The 22,244-nt window shown below is 37.8% G+C and overlaps 2 protein-coding genes and 1 long non-coding RNA gene across 3 annotated transcripts; 2 read left to right on the top strand and 1 right to left on the bottom strand.

Annotated features, from left to right (window-relative positions):
- Positions 1 to 4,624: 4,624 nt before the first annotated feature.
- On the top strand, positions 4,625 to 7,511 carry LOC110879183 (receptor-like protein kinase FERONIA). The gene has a single exon (XM_022127605.2). It carries the CDS (start codon positions 4,755 to 4,757, stop codon positions 7,314 to 7,316), a length of 2,562 nt encoding a protein of 853 aa, XP_021983297.1. The 5' UTR covers positions 4,625 to 4,754; the 3' UTR covers positions 7,317 to 7,511.
- A 3,207-nt stretch (positions 7,512 to 10,718) lies between these two features.
- On the top strand, positions 10,719 to 13,581 carry LOC110879181 (receptor-like protein kinase FERONIA). The gene has a single exon (XM_022127604.2). It carries the CDS (start codon positions 10,811 to 10,813, stop codon positions 13,223 to 13,225), a length of 2,415 nt encoding a protein of 804 aa, XP_021983296.1. The 5' UTR covers positions 10,719 to 10,810; the 3' UTR covers positions 13,226 to 13,581.
- An 879-nt stretch (positions 13,582 to 14,460) lies between these two features.
- On the bottom strand, positions 14,461 to 15,724 carry LOC110879182. The gene is made up of 2 exons (XR_002558542.2): positions 15,551 to 15,724; positions 14,461 to 15,338 (listed from the first exon to the last, which is right to left on the bottom strand). It is a non-coding gene; the product is annotated as an uncharacterized LOC110879182 (long non-coding RNA).
- Positions 15,725 to 22,244: the final 6,520 nt, after the last annotated feature.

Genomic DNA, 22,244 nt, shown 5'->3' with positions numbered 1-22,244 from the left:
AATGTCAAAATTGACTAATTAGATGCTAAACTAATAGATCTAAAGATCTAAACTAATAGATCTAAAGATCTACAAGTGGTATTTTCGAAAGACCAACTGTAAGACGAAACCATGTTTTAAAACCGAATCTTTCATGAACTAGAGGTGTTTTTGTGAACAAACAAGTGTGTGGACACTTGTGTAACAAAAGTTTTAACAAAGAAATAATTTTCATAAAAACCGACTAGAAGTTGTGAAACTTCATATTCTTTAAAAATAAGGTTTTTAAGAAATTAAACTTATCTATAAAGATAACAAGACTTACTAAATGTGCTAGTAAATTACTACACATTTTTGTAAATATTCAAGTTCATGAAATGGAGTAATTAGTGAATGTTGTTGATGATTATTGTTGATAATTGTTGATGTTGATTGTTGACGATTTAAAAGAAAATAAACACATGTTTTGAAAACATGGGAAACCTCCATTTTTAGGGGAAACTCTGTCAAAATTTTTATAAATTTTGACACTTAGAAAAATATAAGTTTTTGAAGAACTTATTCCCTAAAAATGTATTTAAGAGTATTACCAAGGTTTCCCTAATTTTTGGTGATAAGAAATGAGGATTTCTTCAAAAATAAAAATGGATATAAGTATGTATATTTTTGAGAGAAAAATATATATTATTTTATCACCAACTTTTGTGCTAAGTGTATATAGTATGTGCTATACGTGCTAGCGTATTAAGACTTAAAAATACACATACATCATACAAGATACATAATTCGGGTGCAAAGTGCAAAACACAAGATACTTATATTAATTTTAGAGAAAATAATATAAGTAAGATACTTAGTTAAAAATATAAAATATTTTTAACACAAGAATATATACACAAAAGAGAGTGACTGTACTTGTGTGATGCAATTCTAGTGACTAACGTTAAGAAAACGCGTATAGGTTACGACGTTAATTAAGCAAATCCGGTGAAGTTTACGACGCACAGGAACGCAAAGTTGTGAGTTCATGCTCCCCCTTTTCTCTTAACTGTTTTCAGTTTTATAACTTCGGGGGTGAAATACATGTTACAAATATTTTTATGTTTAACAAATGGTATGATAATAAAAAGCACACTTGGTGAGAACGAGTACCAAGTGTGTAGCGATATAAGAATACAAGAAACACACTTGGTGAGAAACGAGTACCAAGTGTGATGTGATATAAGAATACGGGAAGCGCGCTTGGTGAGAAACGAGTACCAAGTAGGATGCGCTATGAAAAATGATGCGAGGAATCGTGTCACGAATAGGGAACAGAAGCACCATTAATCAACAATATACCTAGACCGCAGAACAAAAGGTTAGATCTAACGGGTGCCGGGCAGCCACACTCTCGGTGAGGGCGAGTACCGAGTAGTGCTTTTGTGTCTCAGAATATACCAATTAAATGCCTAAGGTTTGGTGACTTCCTATGTCGTGTCACATGTTAATGGCTTTGCAACCCATTAACAATCCTGATACTTACAGGAATACTTTATAAAAAAATTTCATACCATACTAAAACTTGATGAATACTTGAGTACGTGGGGTACTCAAAAAAAAACTTGAATTGTACTTGAAGTACGTGGGGTACTCAAGAAAATGGGAATTATACTTGAGTACGTGGGGTACTCAAGAAGAATTTGAATTATACATGAGTACGTGGTGTACACATGAAACTGGATTTATATATATGAAAACTTGATTTATTCACAAACTATGTTTTCATACAAAGTATACAAACGTGAAATACAAAACTGCATGAATTCACACCAACATTATGTTGACGTTTTTTTTCCAAAACTCACATGTATTTCAGGTAACTAGGATGGATGTGCGCGTGGTCTTACTTATGCTCTTGGATGTCGCTTATGTTTATCTTTAAATAAAGTTGTAAACTTTTAAGACAATGTTTTATGTGACCTAGCGATGTAAACGCTAAACGTATGTTTCAAAGTATGGTATTTGAAGTTATTTTAATGAGCATATAGTATGTTTACCTTTCGTATGCAATGAGAACCTTTCAGGATCACACCTCGTGCTTCCGCCGCAGAAAGGGGTGTGACACCGGCTCACTCCAATCTCTAAAGGGCATGACAATCGGCAGCACCTCTTCTCGAATGAAGAAAAATTTGGGTTTCCAGTCGTGGAAACTCTTTGGTGGTTTTAGCAAGATCTTCTTTGCAGCACCACGGCTGGCAAGCGAGAAGAAGCCCATCGTCCGTTGGAGTTGGTAGAAGGCCCGGAACTTCTCAACAGATGGCTCGATGCCATGGGCTCGGCATAGAAACTCAAAGTGACGAACCCTAACCATTCCAGGAGGGCTCATCTGAGAAAGATGGAAGTTGTAGTGGTGCAATATGTGCCCCATGAAGTTCGTTGCTAGTAACCTAAAGTTACCTTGAAGGAAAAAGTCTTCAAATAATGTAATGTAACTCGGCGGTGCGTCGGCAGCAGTCTGGTTCTGAGCCGGGTACCGAGCATCCCACTCCGGTGGAAACCGGAAGCTCCTAACAATCTGCTCGAAAAGTCCAAGATCCCACCGGAGAACGGGAACAGGACCCTCTTCTGTGGAAACTCCCTCTTGATGTTATTCAGTCATCGTGAAGAAAGATGCAAGTTTCTGGAAAAAACTTGAAGATGTGAAGAAAATCTTGAAGATCTGCTACAAGATTTGAAGATTCAAAGAGGAGAAACGAGAGAAAGTTGGAAAGCAAAGAAGAGAAGTGAGAACCTCTCACATCTCTTCGGATATATATACCCATCGCATTTAATGCAATGGGTAAACGTGCCGCTTTCGCCGCTAGGCTAACCAACGAGAGGCTGCCACATCACATGGAAAAGCAGGGTTGACGGTTACCACGTGCGCGTGAGCCTCACTCTCCTGACACGAAGTGCAACCGTCGCAGTCGGCATGATGACATCCGTGCCAGGGGTCAACTCAGACGTCGCAATCAGCGACTTATCTCACCAACTTGCCAGAGTTCAAATTTCGAAGTTTTTCCCGCCATAAATTTACAATTAGCTTCATGCAAAAGTTATCAAGGGCGCGCAAGTTAACATCACCTTAACAACACTTTGCGTGGCGCCACACCAACCAAAAGCAAGACACATTCACTTCAACTTTTATTTTTTCTAAGTCCAGAGCTCCAACCACTTGCGTCGCGCATGGTGCAGCACTGGACTGGGGGGACTTGAAGGGGTATGGTTCCAAAAAGCCGCGCAAACCTCCATCAAGGTTGCGCGTGGGACCATACTCCTTATCTTAATAAACTTCCTACCAAGAGTCTCGCGCGAGATACACCACTCTCTGCTCTACGTCGCGCAAGGTCTCGCCCACAAGAAGTTCTGATATCAACACTTAGCATACTAAAAGAGCACATGGACATACTAACCCGCGCGGGTTAGTTAGATGCTCAACAGGAACCGCATAGGAAGGCAGCGCGAGGCTACCTCCAGTGGTACACAAGGTACAAGTGGCAGTGAAAAGAGCCAATGAGCGTCCAGCAGGCTCTGGTCAATCGTGCGCCACGATCGTCTGACGAGAAGTACGTAAGGACGCCTACGTGGCACCAATAAAGGGACGGAGACATCTGTCCCACGATCTCCACTTGTCTGCTGATGGCAGAAGAGCAGCAGGGCCGACAACAACGACACGAGGCTCCAATCAAGGTGCGCCAGCACCGAAGAACTTCTAGAAGCCACTAAACGGTCGACACTAGTGAGACAAAGAGCACATCCGTTGTCTTATCCATTTCCGGCCCAAGACCCATCAGCCCATATCCTCTTACACCTCTCCGGCTATAAATAGAAACCTCATTCCACAGGTTAAACATTCTATTCCCTCTACTCTCACTCTTAACACTTGATTAACCTCCCAAGCAGTTGCTTATTCTCACGCCGGAGCCCGGTTAAGAGGGAAACCCCCACATTCCCCTCTTAACGAGTAACGGTGTTTTGTTTTGCAGGATTGAACCTCAAGTCGGAGCTCAAATATTCATAAGAAGATTAACCATTATGGTAGAAACATAAACCAAACTAATTAGTCCCCATAAATTAGTTCAGTGTTTCTTCAGTTCTCTTTTCTTTATACCCATAAATCTGCTCTCAGTTCTCTTTTCTTTATACCCTACAGTTTTCAGTAAATATTCTAACTCGAAGAAATCGTAAAAAAACAATATTGAATATAAACCTATCAACCATGGTAAAAGGTTACCATAAACTATAATTCACAGTTTCACACAGTAAAAACTATATATCCTTTTAGATCAAATCATTTTGGCTGTTCTATTCATACAATTTTCAATTTCATCCTCGGCTGTTTTGTTTTGTTTTTATGCCAGCTAACTATAGTGTAATATTGTTGTATAAAAGTGGTGGGGACAATTCAGTCCACATCCATATATTGTATTGTCCTATTTTGGTAATTGACTCATTCAACTTGATATTTTTCATGCCCATTGATTACAACTGAAAGCGATGCAAAGTATAACATTTAAACATTTTTTTTCCGTTTTCAAAAAAAAAAAATAAATAAAAAAATAAAAATAAAAAAAAAAAAAACACTCTAATAGGAGGAAGCATGTCTTTGTTCCACAAATTAATATCAAGCAGGCAGACAGGCCTTTCAATGTGACCACTGCTGCTATGATTTATTATTTTTATAAAACCACCAGTGGTAGTTAATACCCTTACTCCAGTTATTCAAACAATCATACTACTACTCTTCAACCACCATGTTAACCTCCAGTTTACCCTTCTTTTCTCTACTTCTCTTGTTCTCCACCACCACTGCACAACCATACAACGCCACCGATCGCTTCTTCCTCGCCTGCGGTACACCCACCACCACCACTACGGACCGCAGATGGGACGGTGATCAGAATTCCAAATTCGTCCCTCCCAACACCACCACCACCTCCTTTTCAGCCACCCCTTTACATCTGGATCCTTCAGTACCCTCAACCCCTTATTCTCATGCTAGAATTTTCAACACTTCTTCATTCACTTACACGTTTCCGGTCTCCGAAGGCCCCAAATTCCTCCGCCTATATTTCTATCCTGCCACTTACACCAACCTCAAACCAGAACAATCTTTCTTCTCAGTCTCATCCAATGGATTCTCTTTGTTAACCAACTTCAGTGCTTTCCTAACCGCCTCCTATCTGGAAACGACCAGCTTTATCAAAGAATTCATGATCTATGTAACAGATACACAAAGCCTAAGCGTTACCTTTACACCCTCACTCAACTCATATGCCTTCATCAATGGTATTGAAATCGTTTCAACGCCAGAAACTCTGTACTTTAGCGTTGGTGGCTTGAAATACGTCGGTCAAACTACAGGACCTGTAACTGACAGCAACATGGCGCTTGAGAATATTTACAGGTTAAACATGGGTGGAGGACATATATCGGGTACTGATGATACCGGTATGTACCGGCCATGGGAACAAGATAATAGCTACATATACGGAGCAGCAAGTGGGTTGACACCTGTTTATGATCCGAAGGAGCAGATTATGTATACCAACGAGACACCGAGTTATACTGCACCTGAGCTAGTTTATCGAACCCAAAGGAGTATGGGCAAACAGTCTGACAGGTACAATCTGACTTGGTTACTCTCCGTTGATTCTGGGTTTTATTACAAGCTCAGGCTCCATTTTTGCAACATTATACCACAGTACACAAAAACAGGTCAGGTGGTTTTCAAGATCTTTATTAATAATCAAACTGCTGACGAGGAAATTGATCTATTCCAGTTAACACAAGGTAGCGGTTATCCTGTAATCAAAGATTACATTGTGTTTGTCAATGACCCGGATCGCAACAGAGGCAAGCAAGATTTGTGGGTCGCGATGCATCCTAATCCCAATTCTGAACTATATCTTGATGCTTATTTGAACGGGTTGGAAGTCTTCAAGCTAAGCATGGATAGAAGTCTCGCTAGCCCAAACCCGGAACTTATCTCTACAACCCCACCAACCGAGCCAACAACTAGTGTAAATAGGAACAAGAAGAAACCTCCATATGCTGCGATTATTGGAGGTATTGTCGGAGCGTTAGTCTTGTTGTCGATCTTAATTATCATAGTTTTCCTGAAACGAAGACGAGTCAAAGATTATAGTGCCGCTGAAGACAGGTCATCATACGGGCCGGCATATAGTGAATCGAAGTCTTCACATTCAACACTGCCATCAGATCGTTGCCGCCGTTTTTCACTTACAGAAGTGAGATCCGCTACGGGTGAATTTAACGATGATTTCGTCATAGGCAACGGAGGGTTTGGTAAGGTGTACAAAGGTTACATTGATAACGCGTCAACTGTCGTTGCAATCAAACGGCTCAACGAATCATCCAATCAAGGTTTTCAAGAATTCCATACGGAAATAGGGATGTTGTCTAAACTACGCCATGTCCAGTTAGTGTCCCTGATTGGATACTGTGAAGATGCGGGAGAGATGATACTTGTCTATGATTACATGGCGCACGGGACTCTACGTGAACACTTGTACAAGACAAACAAGCCTCCTTTGCCATGGAAAAGACGTCTTCAGATCTGCATTGGTGCAGCCAAAGGGTTGCATTATCTCCACACGGGTGCAAAACGTTCAATAATTCATAGGGACGTCAAGTCCACAAATATCTTACTGGATGAAAATTGGGTTGCTAAGGTATCTGATTTCGGTTTGTCAAAGCTAGGCCCTAGAGATCAAGCACAAAACCATGTTAGCACCTTAGTGAAGGGTAGTGTCGGGTATGTGGATCCCGAATACTACAAAAGCCAACAACTTACGGACAAATCTGACGTGTACTCATTTGGAGTTGTGCTGCTTGAAGTGTTGTGTGCAAGACCGGTTATGATTATCGGGCTGCCGAAAGAACAAGTGAGTTTGGCAGAGTGGGGGAAACTTTGTTACAGGAAGGGGACACTGGAGAAGATAATTGATCCAAAAGTAAGGAGTGTGATTGCACCCGAGTGTTTACGGCAGTTTGGTGATGTGGCAATTAGATGCTTGAAAGAGCAAAGAAGTGAAAGGCCAGCAATGGATGAAGTAGTTTGGGGACTAGAGTTTGCATTGGAGCTACAAGAAGCTGCTGATAAAACAGTCGGTGAACGCGTGTCTGAAAATCAAGAATTTCCCTTTCTTATGCAAGGAGAGACGACAACAGACGATGATGTGTTCACAGGATCAAGCGCGACAAGAAATGGCACATCGTCGATTAGTAGCAGTGATGAAGGGTTTAAGTCGGAAACAGTTTTCTCTGAGATTCTGAAGCCAGCTGGTAGATGATATTAGAGTTGAGATTTCCTTTAAGATATTATCATTTTAAATTTTGACTTTGATTTGCATTAGTAGTAAAAAAGTTATATGTAAATTGCATCATTTCTTTCCTTTACATATTGATGTATCATATAAAATAAACTTCAGACGATTGTAATACCGATCATTCTACGTCCCTAAACTTTAAACACTAAAATTGTATTATGTTTTCTAGTAATTAACATGTTATCTGCTTGGATTACCACTAATTGTTGTCAAGTAAGAGATTTATAATAACATTCATATCTACAAAACCGCTCACAGCTTGCAAATGAACATATGCAATAAATTTAGGAAACACCTAAGGGATTTGAAAACACGCCTACCTTCTTCATTCTCGTCAAATTTGACAACATTTGTTCTTTACAGGAAAAAATGAAAAGTCAAAACAGGGGTTTGAAAATTAGGCAAGTTGGCAGCATTTTGTTTTTTAATAAGAGGGAAGAAAGGGTGCTTTTACACTTGAAAGCGACATGCGTTCATATAAAACTCAAAAAGTCAAATTTGGCATGCCATAAATGAACAAACATTATCAAACAAATGTATTTACGTTATTACGGATAGAAAATATACATGATTAAGATAAGATAAAGTGATCAAGGTGGTTATCAACTTATCATATTATACAGAAATTTAACAGGTAAAGAGTATTATACTTTTAATCATTTGCTTGCTAATGCATTAAAATTTAAAATTAAAGATACCGTGTGAACGTCACGTAGTGTCATATAGCATATGCTACAAGTTTATAAACTAAATTTAAGTAACTTAAAAGATAAAAGTAAATTTTTGTTTTGCTCCCTATGATTTGGTCGTTTTAACGGTACGCCCTAATCCTTTAAAAATATACATTTTCCTCCAATAGGTTACTATGTTTTTCCTATTTTGCTCCATGGCCTTACCTCAGTTAAATCATACAATTAAAGGTAGGGGCATTTCGGGAATCTTATATATAAGTACATAATTATTTATAAATTCCTTAAATATGTTTTATCTTTTTATTTATTGATATTAAATTAAATATATAAAACATCTTTCTCTCTACATAATTAAAACCCATCTCTCTCTCTCTCCCAGATATGACCACCATCACCTGCCGAGCACTGTCACACCACCACCACCCAGTGGCGGACCCAGGAATTTTTCTATGGGGGTGCGAAACATTTTTAAAAATTTTAGGCCCCTAGGTATATAAGTAAAAAAATCGGTTCGTATCGGTTCGGTCGGGTCGGGTCATGTAAAACAAAAGAAATTGCGCCATAACGTCCCTACTCATGGTTCCTATCACAAATAAATTGATGCATAAGTTGATCGCTCCATAACATAATGTTTCAATTTTAACTTTCAACCCTAGAAATCGTGTGTAATCACCCTAAAAATCATCTAAACAACATAATCACCCTAAAAATCATCTAAACAACGTCAAAACACATGAAATTTCAAACCTATTTAAGAATTTTGTTACCCTTTGGTGTCGGACGGCGGTGGTTCGCGGCTGCTGATGATGTGTTGTTGTGTTCGATGATCGCTGGTAGGAGACAACCCAAGAGAGGGAGGGCGGGAGGAATTCTAAGGGACTATTGAGCTTATTTTAATTATTATAGTTTGAACTTAGGTTGAGTTTGTTTAATGGGCTAGTAATTAGTGGGTTAATTATGTTTAATGAAATAGTGGGTTAAGGTATTGGATATTTGGGTTAAGTTGGGTAGTATAAGTTTATATAATTTAGGTAGTTTTTTAATTAGAGTTTACTAAAAAAATTTAAAATATAAATCGAAAACATTTTTTACCTAAGGTGTGCGGATGAAAAAATTCAAGGGGTGCGGACGAAAAATCCAAGGGGTGCAGACGGGATTTTCAAAGAAAAATAGCACTAAATTTTTTTTTCCCGGGGGTGCGCCCGCCCACCTTGGGTTACATAAAAGTCCGCCCCTGCCACCACCCCACCATCGGCGACCACCATCGGCCTGCTATCACCATCCTCCATCATCATCCCTGGATTTCATATCCAAACATTCAACACCATAAAAACACATCCCCCACCATCAGAGACCACCCACCACCCACTTGTTTTGCTCATATCCAAATGACGGTTCAAGCACCACCAACCTACCCTAGTCACTTGGTAGTTCAAGAACCAAACGATGGCGATTACATTTTAGGGGTTTCATGAAGAAAACCCGACAATGGCGACGGTTAAAGCTCAACTTGAGCAGATCGGAGAAGTGTTGGTGCTAGTGGTGGTGGTATCCACTTGTTTCTCTCAGATTTATGCTTCAATATAATTGGGATTAATCGGATTGAGATTTTTATGTGTAGTTTTCAGTTTTATGTATACATATACACATTTTTATAGGTTAATATTTTAAGTAGACAGGTTTTAACCCTTCCTGGACTAATTTTTTTAAGTATACAAGATTAATTGCTAGAATTCACATGGTTTGGTTGGAAACTGCCAAAATTTACAGGTTTTGCCTGAAATCTGGCCGGAATCGTCAATTTTTGGCCGACTGACTAGGGTCAACTAAGTCCAACTAGGCCCGACTAGAGCCGACTAGCGATTAATGGACTGACTAACGAAAAATTACTCAGTTACTGGCCGACTAGCGATTAATTGCCGAATAGTCGCCGCTGCCTAGTCGCGATTTTTACAACATTAGATTTTTTACACTTTTAAGACAGAATTGACTTTTTAGCATAACCCAAACCATCAAACCAATTACTTTATCTTCTAAAATCAGTTAGTCATCCGTTACAAACCAACTTCGAATATAAGTCAACTTAAAAATAATGAACTAGGGGAGGGCTATTGGGAAACACTAAAAAAGTGGGGAACCGACTCAAACGGACTTTGATTGGACTCATTCTAGCGGCATTGGAACCGGCTCGTCGAACCTTAACTAGGATCTTTTAACCCTAACCCTTAAATCCTAGACCTTAAACCCTAAACTCTAAACCTAAAGCCCTAAAGCTAAACAATAAGACTAAAACCTAAGGTAAGCCGTAAAATCTAAACTATAAAACTAAAAGCTAAACCCTAAATACTAATGATTAACCCTAATATAAGACCCTAAAAGTCAAACCCTAATCTATTTAGGGTTTAGGGTTAAAAGATCCTAGTTAGGACAATGAACCAGTTCCAACGCTATTAGAATGAGTCCAGCCAGAGTTTGTCTGAGTCAGCTCCCCACTATTCCTTATGTTTTTAGCGTCCTCAATGAACCTCACAAACTAATCAGAAAATAGATATAGATATATACACCTATACAAGCAACTTAGCACGTAATTTGTATGATACACGTGTATTTCATTGTGTGTGAACTTTAAATTTACAAGTGAGATTGATATTGGCTAGTAGCAAAACTTATAAGACTTTTTAAGTCAACCAGCCAAACATTTGGCTTTTCAGTTCTAACGTTAACTGCTATTAATATTCCCACCAACAAGGAAACCTATCAAGCATAATGCTCACCTTCACTTTTCCCATTTTTTCTTTGCTCCTCCTCTCCTCCTCCTCCTCCTCCACCGCGGCCCAACCATACAACGCCACCGACTATTACCTCTTTGACTGTGGTTCCTCCACCACCACCACCAATTCGGACCGGATATGGGATAGTGATGAACGTTCCACTGTTGTACCCTCCACCATCTCCATCACCTCATATTCATCCACCCCCCTTCACCGAGATCCTTCGGTCCCCCAAACACCTTATTCCACCGCCCGAATCTTTAACACTTCTTCGTTCACATACACATTTCCGGTGTCCCAAGGCCCCAAATTCCTCCGCCTATATTTCTACCCTGCCATTTACTCTGACCTCAAACCAGAACAATCTTTCTTCTCGGTATCATCCAATGGCTACTCTCTCTTAACCAACTTCAGTGCTTTCCTAACCGCCTCCTTTCTAGCAAAGACGCGCTCCAACGCACGAGTCGACAGACCCCTGGTTCCTAACTTTGTCAAAGAATTCATCATCTACGTAAAAGATGCACAAATCCTAAACGTTACCTTTACACCCTCACCCAAATCGTACGCCTTCATCAACGGTATTGAAATCGTTTCAATGCCAGAAGATCTCTACAACTCTAAGAAACTGAAATCTGTTGGGGTAACTAACGGACCCGTTATTGACAACAAAATGGCACTTGAAAATATCTACAGGTTAAACATGGGTGGGGGACATGTATCGGGTAATGGAGATACCGGTATGTACCGGTCATGGGGTCCTGATAATAACTACATATACTCAGCAGCAATTGGGTTGACACCTGTGTATGATCAGCTGAAGCCGATTATGTATACAACGGAGACACCGAATTATACTGCACCCGAGCTAGTTTATCGAACCCAAAGGAGTATGGGCAATCAGTCTGACAAGTATAATCTGACTTGGATACTTCCCGTTGATTCCGGTTTTTATTACCATCTGAGGCTCCATTTTTGCAACGTTATACCACAATACAATAAACGTGGTCAGGTGATTTTCATGATCTTCATTAATAATCAAACCGCTGACGACGAAATTGATCTATTTTACTTAACTCGTGGTAGTGGTTATCCTGTATATAAGGATTACGTTGTGTTTGTCAACGACCCGGATGGCAGCGGAAGCAAACGAGATTTGTGGCTCGCGATGCATCCGAATCCCCAATCTCAACTATATAATGATGCGTTTTTAAACGGCTTGGAAGTATTCAAGTTGAGCATGGATGGTAGTCTTGCTAGCCCAAACCCCGAACTATATACTGCTGCTTATCTAGATGTTTCTCTCGTAATACAGAACACAAAGAAAACTAAGTTATATGCCCCCATAATTGGAGGTGTCGGGGGAGGGTTAGTTGTGTTGACGATTTTCGTTCTTGTGGTTTTCTTGCGAACGCGAGTCAAACACTCTGGTAAGGTTGGTGACAAGTCGTTAGCATCTACTAACTCTTACTATCCATCATTACCGTTAGATAGATGTCGTCGTTTTTCATTTGCGGAAGTGAAAGTTGCTACCTGCGAATTTGATGCCAAATGTGTTATAGGCAGAGGAGGGTTTGGTACAGTGTACAAAGGGTATATTGACAACGCAAAAACCATTGTTGCAATCAAACGGCTCAACTCTTCATCCAAACAAGGTTTTCGTGAATTCATAACAGAAATAGAGTTTCTATCCAAACTACGACATGTACAACTAGTGTCCCTGATTGGATATTGTGATGATGAGGGCGAGATGATACTGGTCTATGATTACATGCCTAACGGAACTCTACGAGAACATCTATACAAGAAATACAACCCTCCTTTGTCGTGGAAAAGACGTCTTCGTATTTGCATTGGTGCAGCAAAAGGGTTGCAGTATCTCCACACTGGAGCAAACCGTGCGATAATTCATCGGGATGTGAAGTCCACAAATATCTTACTAGATGAAAATTGGGTTGCAAAGTTGTCTGACTTCGGGTTGTCTAAGCTAGGCCCTAAAGACCAAACAAAAAACCATGTTAGCACAGTGGTGAAGGGTACCATCGGGTATGTGGATCCTGAATATTATCGGAGGAGACAACTCACTGTCAAATCTGATGTGTACTCCTTTGGAGTCATTTTGCTTGAAGTGTTGTGTGCAAGACCTGTTATCGATCTAGGGCTGCCTGATGAACAAGTGAATCTGGCGGAATTGGGAAGGTCCTGTTATCGAAAGGGGACCCTGCATGAGATAATTGACCGAAACCTGAGTGGTGAGATTACCCCTAAGTGCTTAACGAAGTTTGGGGAGGTAGCCTGTAGTTGCTTGAATGAAGAAAGATTTGCACGCCCAGCTATGGACGATGTTGTTTGGGGACTAGAGTTGGCATTGCAACTGCAAGAAGATGCTGATAAAACGGGTGAAATGGTTTAGTGAGGCCATGAAATCAACAGCTTTCGTCCATCATGCAAGCAGAGATGGCCATAACCGATGAATATGTGTTATTGGGTTCAACTGGAGTGGCAATAAGACATGACACGTCGACGACCAAATTTTCATTGAGATGTTGCAGCCACAGGTGGCTAATATAGTTTTGTAGGCTCAGACTCCAGTGTCACAGACAAGCAATATTTCATAACAGATATGTGGTGAAGGACACATGTATTGGTTTTATTTTGAGTTTCAAGAGTTGTGTAATTAAATTATTTGTGTCTCTTGTATCACTCCTTTTCTGTACAAATTGATATATAATACCAATAATAAAAAGAATATAACAGTTATCAGATCAAGTGTAGTGTATCGATGTCCTATGATTTTAATACACAGAAGAAGAGCCTATAAACCTTATGAGAAATGGGGTGTTTGGATTAGCTTTTTTTTTTGCTTATGGGCTGGGATTACTGGAATTTAAAAGGCTGATTATCATTATTTTCCCGGCTTATGAATTTATCAACTTGAGCTTATAGGCTTAAATAAGTCATGAGCTCAAGTTGGTAAACTCACAACACAAGCCCGAAAAATGGGCTTACGTTTTTCAAAATTCCTATAAGCCGGAAAATAAGCTAATTAATCCAGACACCCGACGACCATGTTATCTTTATTTTCCAGTAAATATACTAACTAGCAGTTATTTACCGACTTTCTAATCTATAAACCCTCTAGGCACTAACAATTAAAAAAAACAAAGCAAGTGGTTTGCAAGTCAACTAAAGCTGAGTAAATCAAGATATATCTGAAGCCAATGTTAGTTGTATCAATATATGCAGCACACGCACTATGTGGGGATGTTAAGTACGTAAAGAATATGATATACAGATGGTAATAATACAAGAGAAATAAGATAGATTTATAAGAACAATACCTTAAAAGCTAATATTCTGCAAAATCAACAAAAGTACAGTTTTTGAAAGTTAACCTGTGGTTTATATGCTTCTTTTATTAATTTATGAGTTCAATTGAGAGTTATAGGTCACCAAAACAAGCCTCGGGCCATCAATAGCATCTTAAATGTCGGATTTCGGTGATGTAACAATTAATAACTCTAGAAGCATGTTGAGTTAAAGTATAAAGAACTTGTATCAGTAAATAATTTCAACTGGAATACTATATATAGTCTGCTAATCTTAAACAGAATGAGGTAGTGTCATCAAAATAAACATTCTTTTGAGTTTACTTTAAACAAAATGAGCGAATAGTCATCATTATTACTAAAGAACTCCCCAAACAACTTGAAATTGTTACAAGTAACCAGGTAGTTTCTTATGATCTTAACCACTAAATAAATGTTGTCAAAGTTGGTGGAAATGAGAAAGACAGCGTTCGAAATCAAAGCCACTAAAATGGCCATATACAAACACATAAAATAAAAAGAGACTGAGAGGCGACAACAGAATGAAACTACCAGCTTAGTTAGGATTAAAACTGCTTATGTGATAGGCTAAGTAGCTTCGATCACCACACTTCGCAAACAAACTACCATTAGAGTGGAAAATTATAAGAACACAGACTCTGCAAGAACAGATGATACTAAGACCAAGCGTAATGGGGCGTTTTTTTTAAAAAAAAATTGCGCGAAAACGCCCGAAAACGCCCAACCCCCCATTACAGGGGGCGTTTTACGGCGTTATTTTCGAAAAAAATCCCGTTCGGCGTTTAAATTATAACGCTGCCCACCCACCATCTTTCGACCCACCCACCATCTTTCGACCCACCATCTTTCGACCCACCCACCATCTTTCGACCCACCCACCATCTTTCGACCGAAACAAAAATAAATGTAAAATGATTGAGTGGGGCATTATGGGGCATTATACCCACTACACCACTTTTGCTATAATGCCCTCTTGCTGACTAGGACGCCACATGGCGCAAAACGCCCCATGGTGGGGGCATTATAGTGTTCTACCACTACACATGGTCTAAACACATCAACTTATCGTATTGCTATGTGATAATCAGAAGAAACAAATACAACTGTTACTCATCTATGAGATCCTTATAGCAATAATTCTGTGAGACAATTCATCGAACACCTAGAGTGCATACACTACGCCACCAAAGATATCCAATACATGCAATAAGAAGAAAATGGATCATCAGATGAACATCATTAACGAAAGAGGAACATAACAGCACATAAATTAGCATTAAAGAAATACAGTCGTTAAAACTACGGGGGTGTAGCGATAATACCTATACATAACTGTATGATTCAACAACAAAATGTGTAAAAACAGAATAAATCACTAGGTTGCGTACCTTTGAAACAAGGTTTACATGAAGGATTTGCCAAAATCAGATATTTAGTGTCTTCTTAAAATCGGTAGTTTGGGGGGCAAATTTGAGTTTAGGCACCGTTTCCGGTGGTTGTCCCGAAAGTGCTTAGGATGGATTTGTTGGTCGTTAAAAAAAATGTAAATGGAGTGCAAAACGGTGGATTTCGGTTAGGTACGTTAGCCTCATTCGAAATAGTAACCAAAATAGATATGACTAAGAGAATATCAACATCTATTTTGTCGGAATCGATTCAACTCACCTCATTGGACGTTATCAATTCGATTCGTCACGATAAGAGACAAAAAAAAACAACTTTTATTAAAACATAGATAAAAATTAGTACGTCGCAACGGTATATTTGAAATTTTATATTATATTATTAAAATAACGAAAAAGGATAAACATTGTAATTTTACATAGAAAAAACTAAACCGTGAGACGACCTTAATGACATGTATTTTTGTGCTTCGATCACTTGTACATTATTATTCATAGCCGGTATTGAGTAAAATCTATATCAAGACATAGATAAAAATAAGAATGTCGTAACAGAACACTCGAAACAAAACATGTTCCAAAGTAATTATAATAATAGAATAATTTTAAAATTTATATAAATATTAGAATGTGAGGGCGAACAACACAAATATGCTATACTTTTTTCGACGACAGAACCATGAATCACGAAACTCTCTTAGTGATTAAAATTTTATATAAATATTAGAATGTGAGGGCGAACAACACGAAATATGTTATACCCTTTTCGACGACAGAACAATCGAATCATTGAAACGGGTCAATATATTGATCCGAGCCAGGGATGTATAATGATTCAATTCATCATGTAGAACTTGAGGTTTTCTAAGAGTTAAACAAGGTCAAATTAGATATTTGGTTATCTTAAAGATAAACCGAATAATTCAAGTTATAATTGTAGTGTTTTAGAAACATAATGGCTTCTAAACAAGGTTATAGTTAAAAGACGAATTTTTGGGTCAAACAAGTATCTGAAAGTCCTTTGTCGTAAAAGAAGGACCAAAATTGAACAAAATGCCCTTGTAGGTTAAATTGAACAAACAACCCTTAAAGGTCGTTTGGAAACGAGTTTCTTGATTAAATAACTTAGAATAAGTGTAGAAGTTGAAAGATGTAATACGTTAGTCAAATAGCTCTATTTGAGTCTTGTCGTAAAATAACAATCCGAAGGTTAAAACTCGGAACATATAGATATACACATTGAAATCCAACACACAAAGAGTTGTAGTTGAAGATTACTTGATAAGAAATGTAGGAATAAGATGCTAGAAATGAAATAAAGCGATTTCAAGCTTTAAAGTGCTTAAATACCCTTAACGGGTCAAAAATAAGCATACGAGCGAAAACGGGTTTAAATTGTGTAATAAACCTATGATTAGAACCTAATATAGTAGGTAACATTAATTTGAAGAAGTGTATGAGATATAGGAATCAAATAAATACATTTGTTTGATAAAATGCATAAACGGGTTAAAATTCGGTAAAAAGGTAACGAGTCGAAGGCTTAGAAGTCTCAAAATTTCTTATGTTGGATGTAGGATTTTAACTCCATAAGATGGAGGATTAAATTACGGACGCGTAGGAAAAAGAATCGGGTAAAACGGATCAATAACGAAGAAGTTATGGCCGTTTCCGTGAAATCGGGTTGAGCTGGGAATGTACAGCAACAGCTGAAGGCAACAGGCTATGAAAACAAGGGCTAGGCGTGACGCCTAGGCCCTTGGCGTCACGCGACGCCCCCCAACTTCGAAAATTTTTAAATTTTGTCATTTTTAACCCCTGTACTTGTTTGAACTTAATATTAGACATATCAAAACTAACTTTTAAGTTGGTTTTGATCATAGGTGAATGCCAAGAGTGCACGGATGAAGATCAAGCGACGAGCAAGAACCGAACACGATCACGAAATAAGCTTCCGCACTATGTATCGTTATTATGTTAAACGACGAACGTACACATGATATGTTGTATACTTTTAAATTGTAAAAAGTTTTAATAAACCCGTAATTCCCAATGCATATGTAATCTTAATTACATGATTGTTTTTCGTAAATGATACGTTAAACCTTAATTTATAAGAACGGGTGTTACAAGTTGGTATCAGAGCCTTGGTTTAAGAGATTCAAGTATGGCGGGAAAGCTATGCTTGGACTTAAACCTTACGCTCTTGATAAAGATTGGTGTTCGGTTCGAGGCTTGATCGCAAATCCGGTAAGTACATGTATGTTAATAGTTTAGCATGCTAAGGTGTTGTAAACAACACATAGGGCTACCGTGTGATACACGTTACCCAATTGAAATGATTGATATAGTTGACGAAAATACGTGCATTGACGCGTATAGTAGAAAAAGCCTTGTATTATAATACGGGCCATTATTGAAGTAGATGTTACTAACTTTTGTGAACGTTTTAATTGAAGGACACTCGCGTTTGAAGACGACGAGAGTCAAGCGAATTATGGATATAATGATGGAATGATCCGAGATATGACAAGAAGAGCATGCTCATTAAGGACCTAAATCGCGTAATGGTCACGAACAAGGCTAATGGCAAGAAAAGCCCGTTAGGGCAAGCATTTACCATGTGCATGTTTAAATTATTGCATGAATATAAACATGCAACCAATACGTAGAAATTGATAGTTGCAGATTTAGAATGAAAACTTGGACAAACCTGAATAGAATACATATCCAGAATATTGTTTCCAAGAGAAACAAATAGAGGTATTACTTACATGGGGTGTAATGTGAAAATTATAAAAAGGTCAGGTATACCAAGTGTTGATCGCTTACTCTGGCCAAGTAAGTAGTGAACACGTGGTACCATGAACTTCTTATGATGGACACATTTATGTCCGATGTAGTAAGGGTGGGGTGAATGGGACTAACTTAAATGGTACCCAAATGAATCAAATAAGTAAGACATTTGATGGTAAACGTAAACGTAAGTCGGATGACGGAAGCGTATTACGTAAGAATAACGAGCCCGAGAGAAGGGACAAGGATTAAGTAAAAAGAAAATACAGACCGACCAATAGGAATGCTAAGGCATAGGGATAAAAGCTTGACTGTCACAAGTGATGAAATTCACATGGACAAGTCAAACGAATTGAATAAAGAATAAAGGACTTGATTGAATAAAAGCGATAGATCTCGCTAAGACGACCAAATAAATTAAAATAACATCTAAAACCATATAGAAATGGTTACTTGAAAATGATTACGCTAAATATACCCGATGAATGGGTAGGATTTGGAAAGAATGCGTAAACCAAGAGACGGGAACGCAAAACAGAAAGTCAAAAGACTCGGAATATGAGTCATGACTAAAAGACAATGAGAATTTGCAAACAGAAATGTTAATAACTACGCTCAACTATTTTAAAGTTGAACGGGTCGAATAAAGAACAGAGTTTGATGTTCACAAGTGATGAAATTTCACACGAACAAGTCAAACGAGATAAATAAAGTATAAAAACTTGGTAGTGCAAGTAAGCGCAAACCGAATAATGGAAGCGCGAAACATTAATGAACCTACGTGATGGCTCATAAAGGAATATATATATAGGAAAAACGCAAACTAGCGAAACAAAAATGTTAAAAACATTAAAATAAAAGAACCCGGGTAATGGGACGTAAAGGAGTATAAGTATGAACCGGGTAACGGTAAGTGTATGGAAAACCGACGTGTAAATTGAAGTTAGAAGTCGAGAAGTCAGAAAGATGATTCGAAAGAAAACAATGTAGCCTTAGACTACGGTCAAGGTCAAATGAAATCCAAAATGTAAAGGTGAATAATTATAAACATAAAAAAGGGTGCCTTAACGCCATATGCGTATATAAACGTATACACATTTGAATAAAGACTAGAATAAAAGATGATCTACGGGATCATCATAACCTACGGGATATTAATTAGTGTAAAGGTCTACGGGGCCAAAATGACCCACGGGACATGAATTGAAGCAAAGGGATCATAAAGGCCTTGCCTTAAAAAGGTGAAAATCTAAAGAAATAAGCCTACGAGGTTAAGTGAAAGAACCTACGGGTCAATAACATGAAGCGAGGAAAATGGTTAAACTCCCCGCGTAAAATAATAACGGAAGGTAAAGGTAGTATAAAAGCGAGGGGTTTCGCTAACTTAACTGAGTGAGTTAAAAGCGAAGAGATCGTGAAAGGCCTGGTTGACAAAAGTGAGGGATTTCACTAAAACATCTAAACGGGCAGAAATAACAAAAAGGATTCACAATTATTTAAATTCTGATAATTCACAAAAAGGACAAAAATATTACCGAAAAGACAACGGAAAGGAACGAATTTTCAGACGTAAAAGTCCTGGAAATGAGTAAAAGATGTAAGACAAGGAGAAAAAAAGGAAACGTTAAACTAAAATTTAGTTTTAGTAAGAAACAATGTTTTAACAAATATGGATATTACGAAAGAGATTAGAAAATGGTTAATATCAAAGAGCATGGGTCTTAACATCGATAGGTGCGAGACAATACATTCGAAAAGAAAAAGTATGATAAAGAAACGTTGATATAAATTAAACATGGCGTGACACGATCACGGTCAAGAAATACAATGTGAAGTGGAATCACAATATAACCAAGCGAGCGATAAAGAGTAACTGGACTAATAAGTCTAGTTAGTGGGACCGGTTAAGGTTATTTAAATAAATTTGGTTGCTTATAAGCGGAGGATTCGGTATAACTGAACCGAATAAATGAACTTGAAAACAAAAGAAATTGTAGTTAAAAGTGAAAGATTTCACTAAAGACCTTTAAACAGGTCAAGGTAACGGATTCACAAAGGGTTCGATAATATGGACATCGCTAAGTTAACTAAACTAGTAGAAATAACGAAATTACGTTATTTCAAGTTGCATTATGTCGAATGAGGCACGTAGATGTTTTGTAACCAAAAAGGTATTACCATAATTTTTCTGGTAATACTAACAATCGATTAAAATATGAGCAATGCTCAATTGATTATTGAGAGCATATGCATGGAGTTAAACTCCATAAATTATGAAGGAAAAGGTTCCGAGGACGAAACCTCTTTAAGGGGGTAGACTTGTAACACCCCGAAAACGGGTTTGGTAATCAAACCTCGTTAATAGTAAAAACGGATAAAATACTGTTAGTGGTAAAATTAACCCGGTGAATATTAGGATTTAAATAAATAAATCTAATATTTATTAAAAAGATAGGAAATACTTTGAGAAAGCAAAGTATATAAAAAAAGAGGCCTGAGATTTAACGGGACTTAAAATAAAACGGGTTTTTGAACAAGAACTAATTAACTAGGAAAAATTATAACCTAGTTAGCTAATAGTCTAGAAATAACTTATAATAAGGTTAAAAACAGCCAAACTATAAGTTATACAAAAGAGGAGGGGTTAATCTTGTAAAAAGTGAAACTAGAATTAATTAAAACAAAAACCAAACACACCATTTGGTGTCTGGTTCGATCAGAAGCAGGGAAGGGCGACCCCCAACCTCCAAAACCCTAACATTCACAAAAGCCATAAATTGACGGCTTAAATCATGTCCAAATCGATTTTCAAGCATAAATTAATGATCACCTAGTTGAAGGGATCATAAGGTATGTAAAATCTTGAAGTTTTGATTCATCTCAAGTTCTAGGTTAATTATGAAAGATCGAAATTTAGCTTGATTGTGTCATGCATGAATGTAATTAGAAGAGATATGGTGTCTAGGGATGAACCCTAGGTGAAATCTTGTTAAAAGATTTCATGATAATTATAGAGTTTATAACCACCATTGTAGGTGATTAATAAACTTGAAGAAAACTTGATAAGCCTTAGAATTGTGATCTTGTTCTAACACAAATCTGAAATTTAGAATAAATTTCAGAAATATTGATGTTAAGATATATGTAGGATTGACTAAGTAAAGTTAGTTTAGATGATAATTACAAGTCATGAACTTGGTTTTGTTCATATAAAAATCTGACCCGCTAGGTGTTTGATGGAACGCCTAAGTGAGGGTTAAAATGTTAAAAGTTGGGTAAAAACGCAGATTTGGTTATTGTAGCAAATTATGCGTTAAAGCTTGTGAAAGAGTTCTAAACTTATTGTGAATTGAACTCTTTAGGCAAGGAATCCGGAACGTCAAGCGGACAAGCCGGAGGTGATACACGCTTGAAAGGTGTGCTTTAAAGGTACGTAACTACGGTTCCGTTACATTATGCTTGATTTCGTATTTTCGTTAGTAGATTTTAAATTAGCATAATACATGAAATTGGCATTTAGTGGAAGTGACGAAGATCACTAGGTAAATAAACGGGTCAAAAGGTGAAATTATCACCCTTTGACAATATCGACTAATGGTTTGTCGAGTTACATGTTGATAGGAATAAATATCAAATGGATACGCACATCGCTATTTCTTAGCGGCTACTAAGTCAAAGTATTGAAACGGGTCAATATATTGATCCGAGCCAGGTATGTATAATGATTCAATTCATCACGTAGAACTTGAGGTTTTCTAGAGTTAAACAAGGTCAAATTAGATATTTGGTTATCTTAAAGATAAACCGAATAATTCAAGTTATAATTGTAGTGTTTTAGAAACATAATGGCTTCTAAACAAGGTTATAGTTAAAAGATCGAATT

This window comes from Helianthus annuus, chromosome 9 (assembly GCF_002127325.2).
Source record: "Helianthus annuus cultivar XRQ/B chromosome 9, HanXRQr2.0-SUNRISE, whole genome shotgun sequence".
Classification (NCBI taxonomy): Eukaryota; Viridiplantae; Streptophyta; class Magnoliopsida; order Asterales; family Asteraceae; genus Helianthus; species Helianthus annuus.
This window is presented reverse-complemented; position numbering and strand designations above follow the sequence as displayed.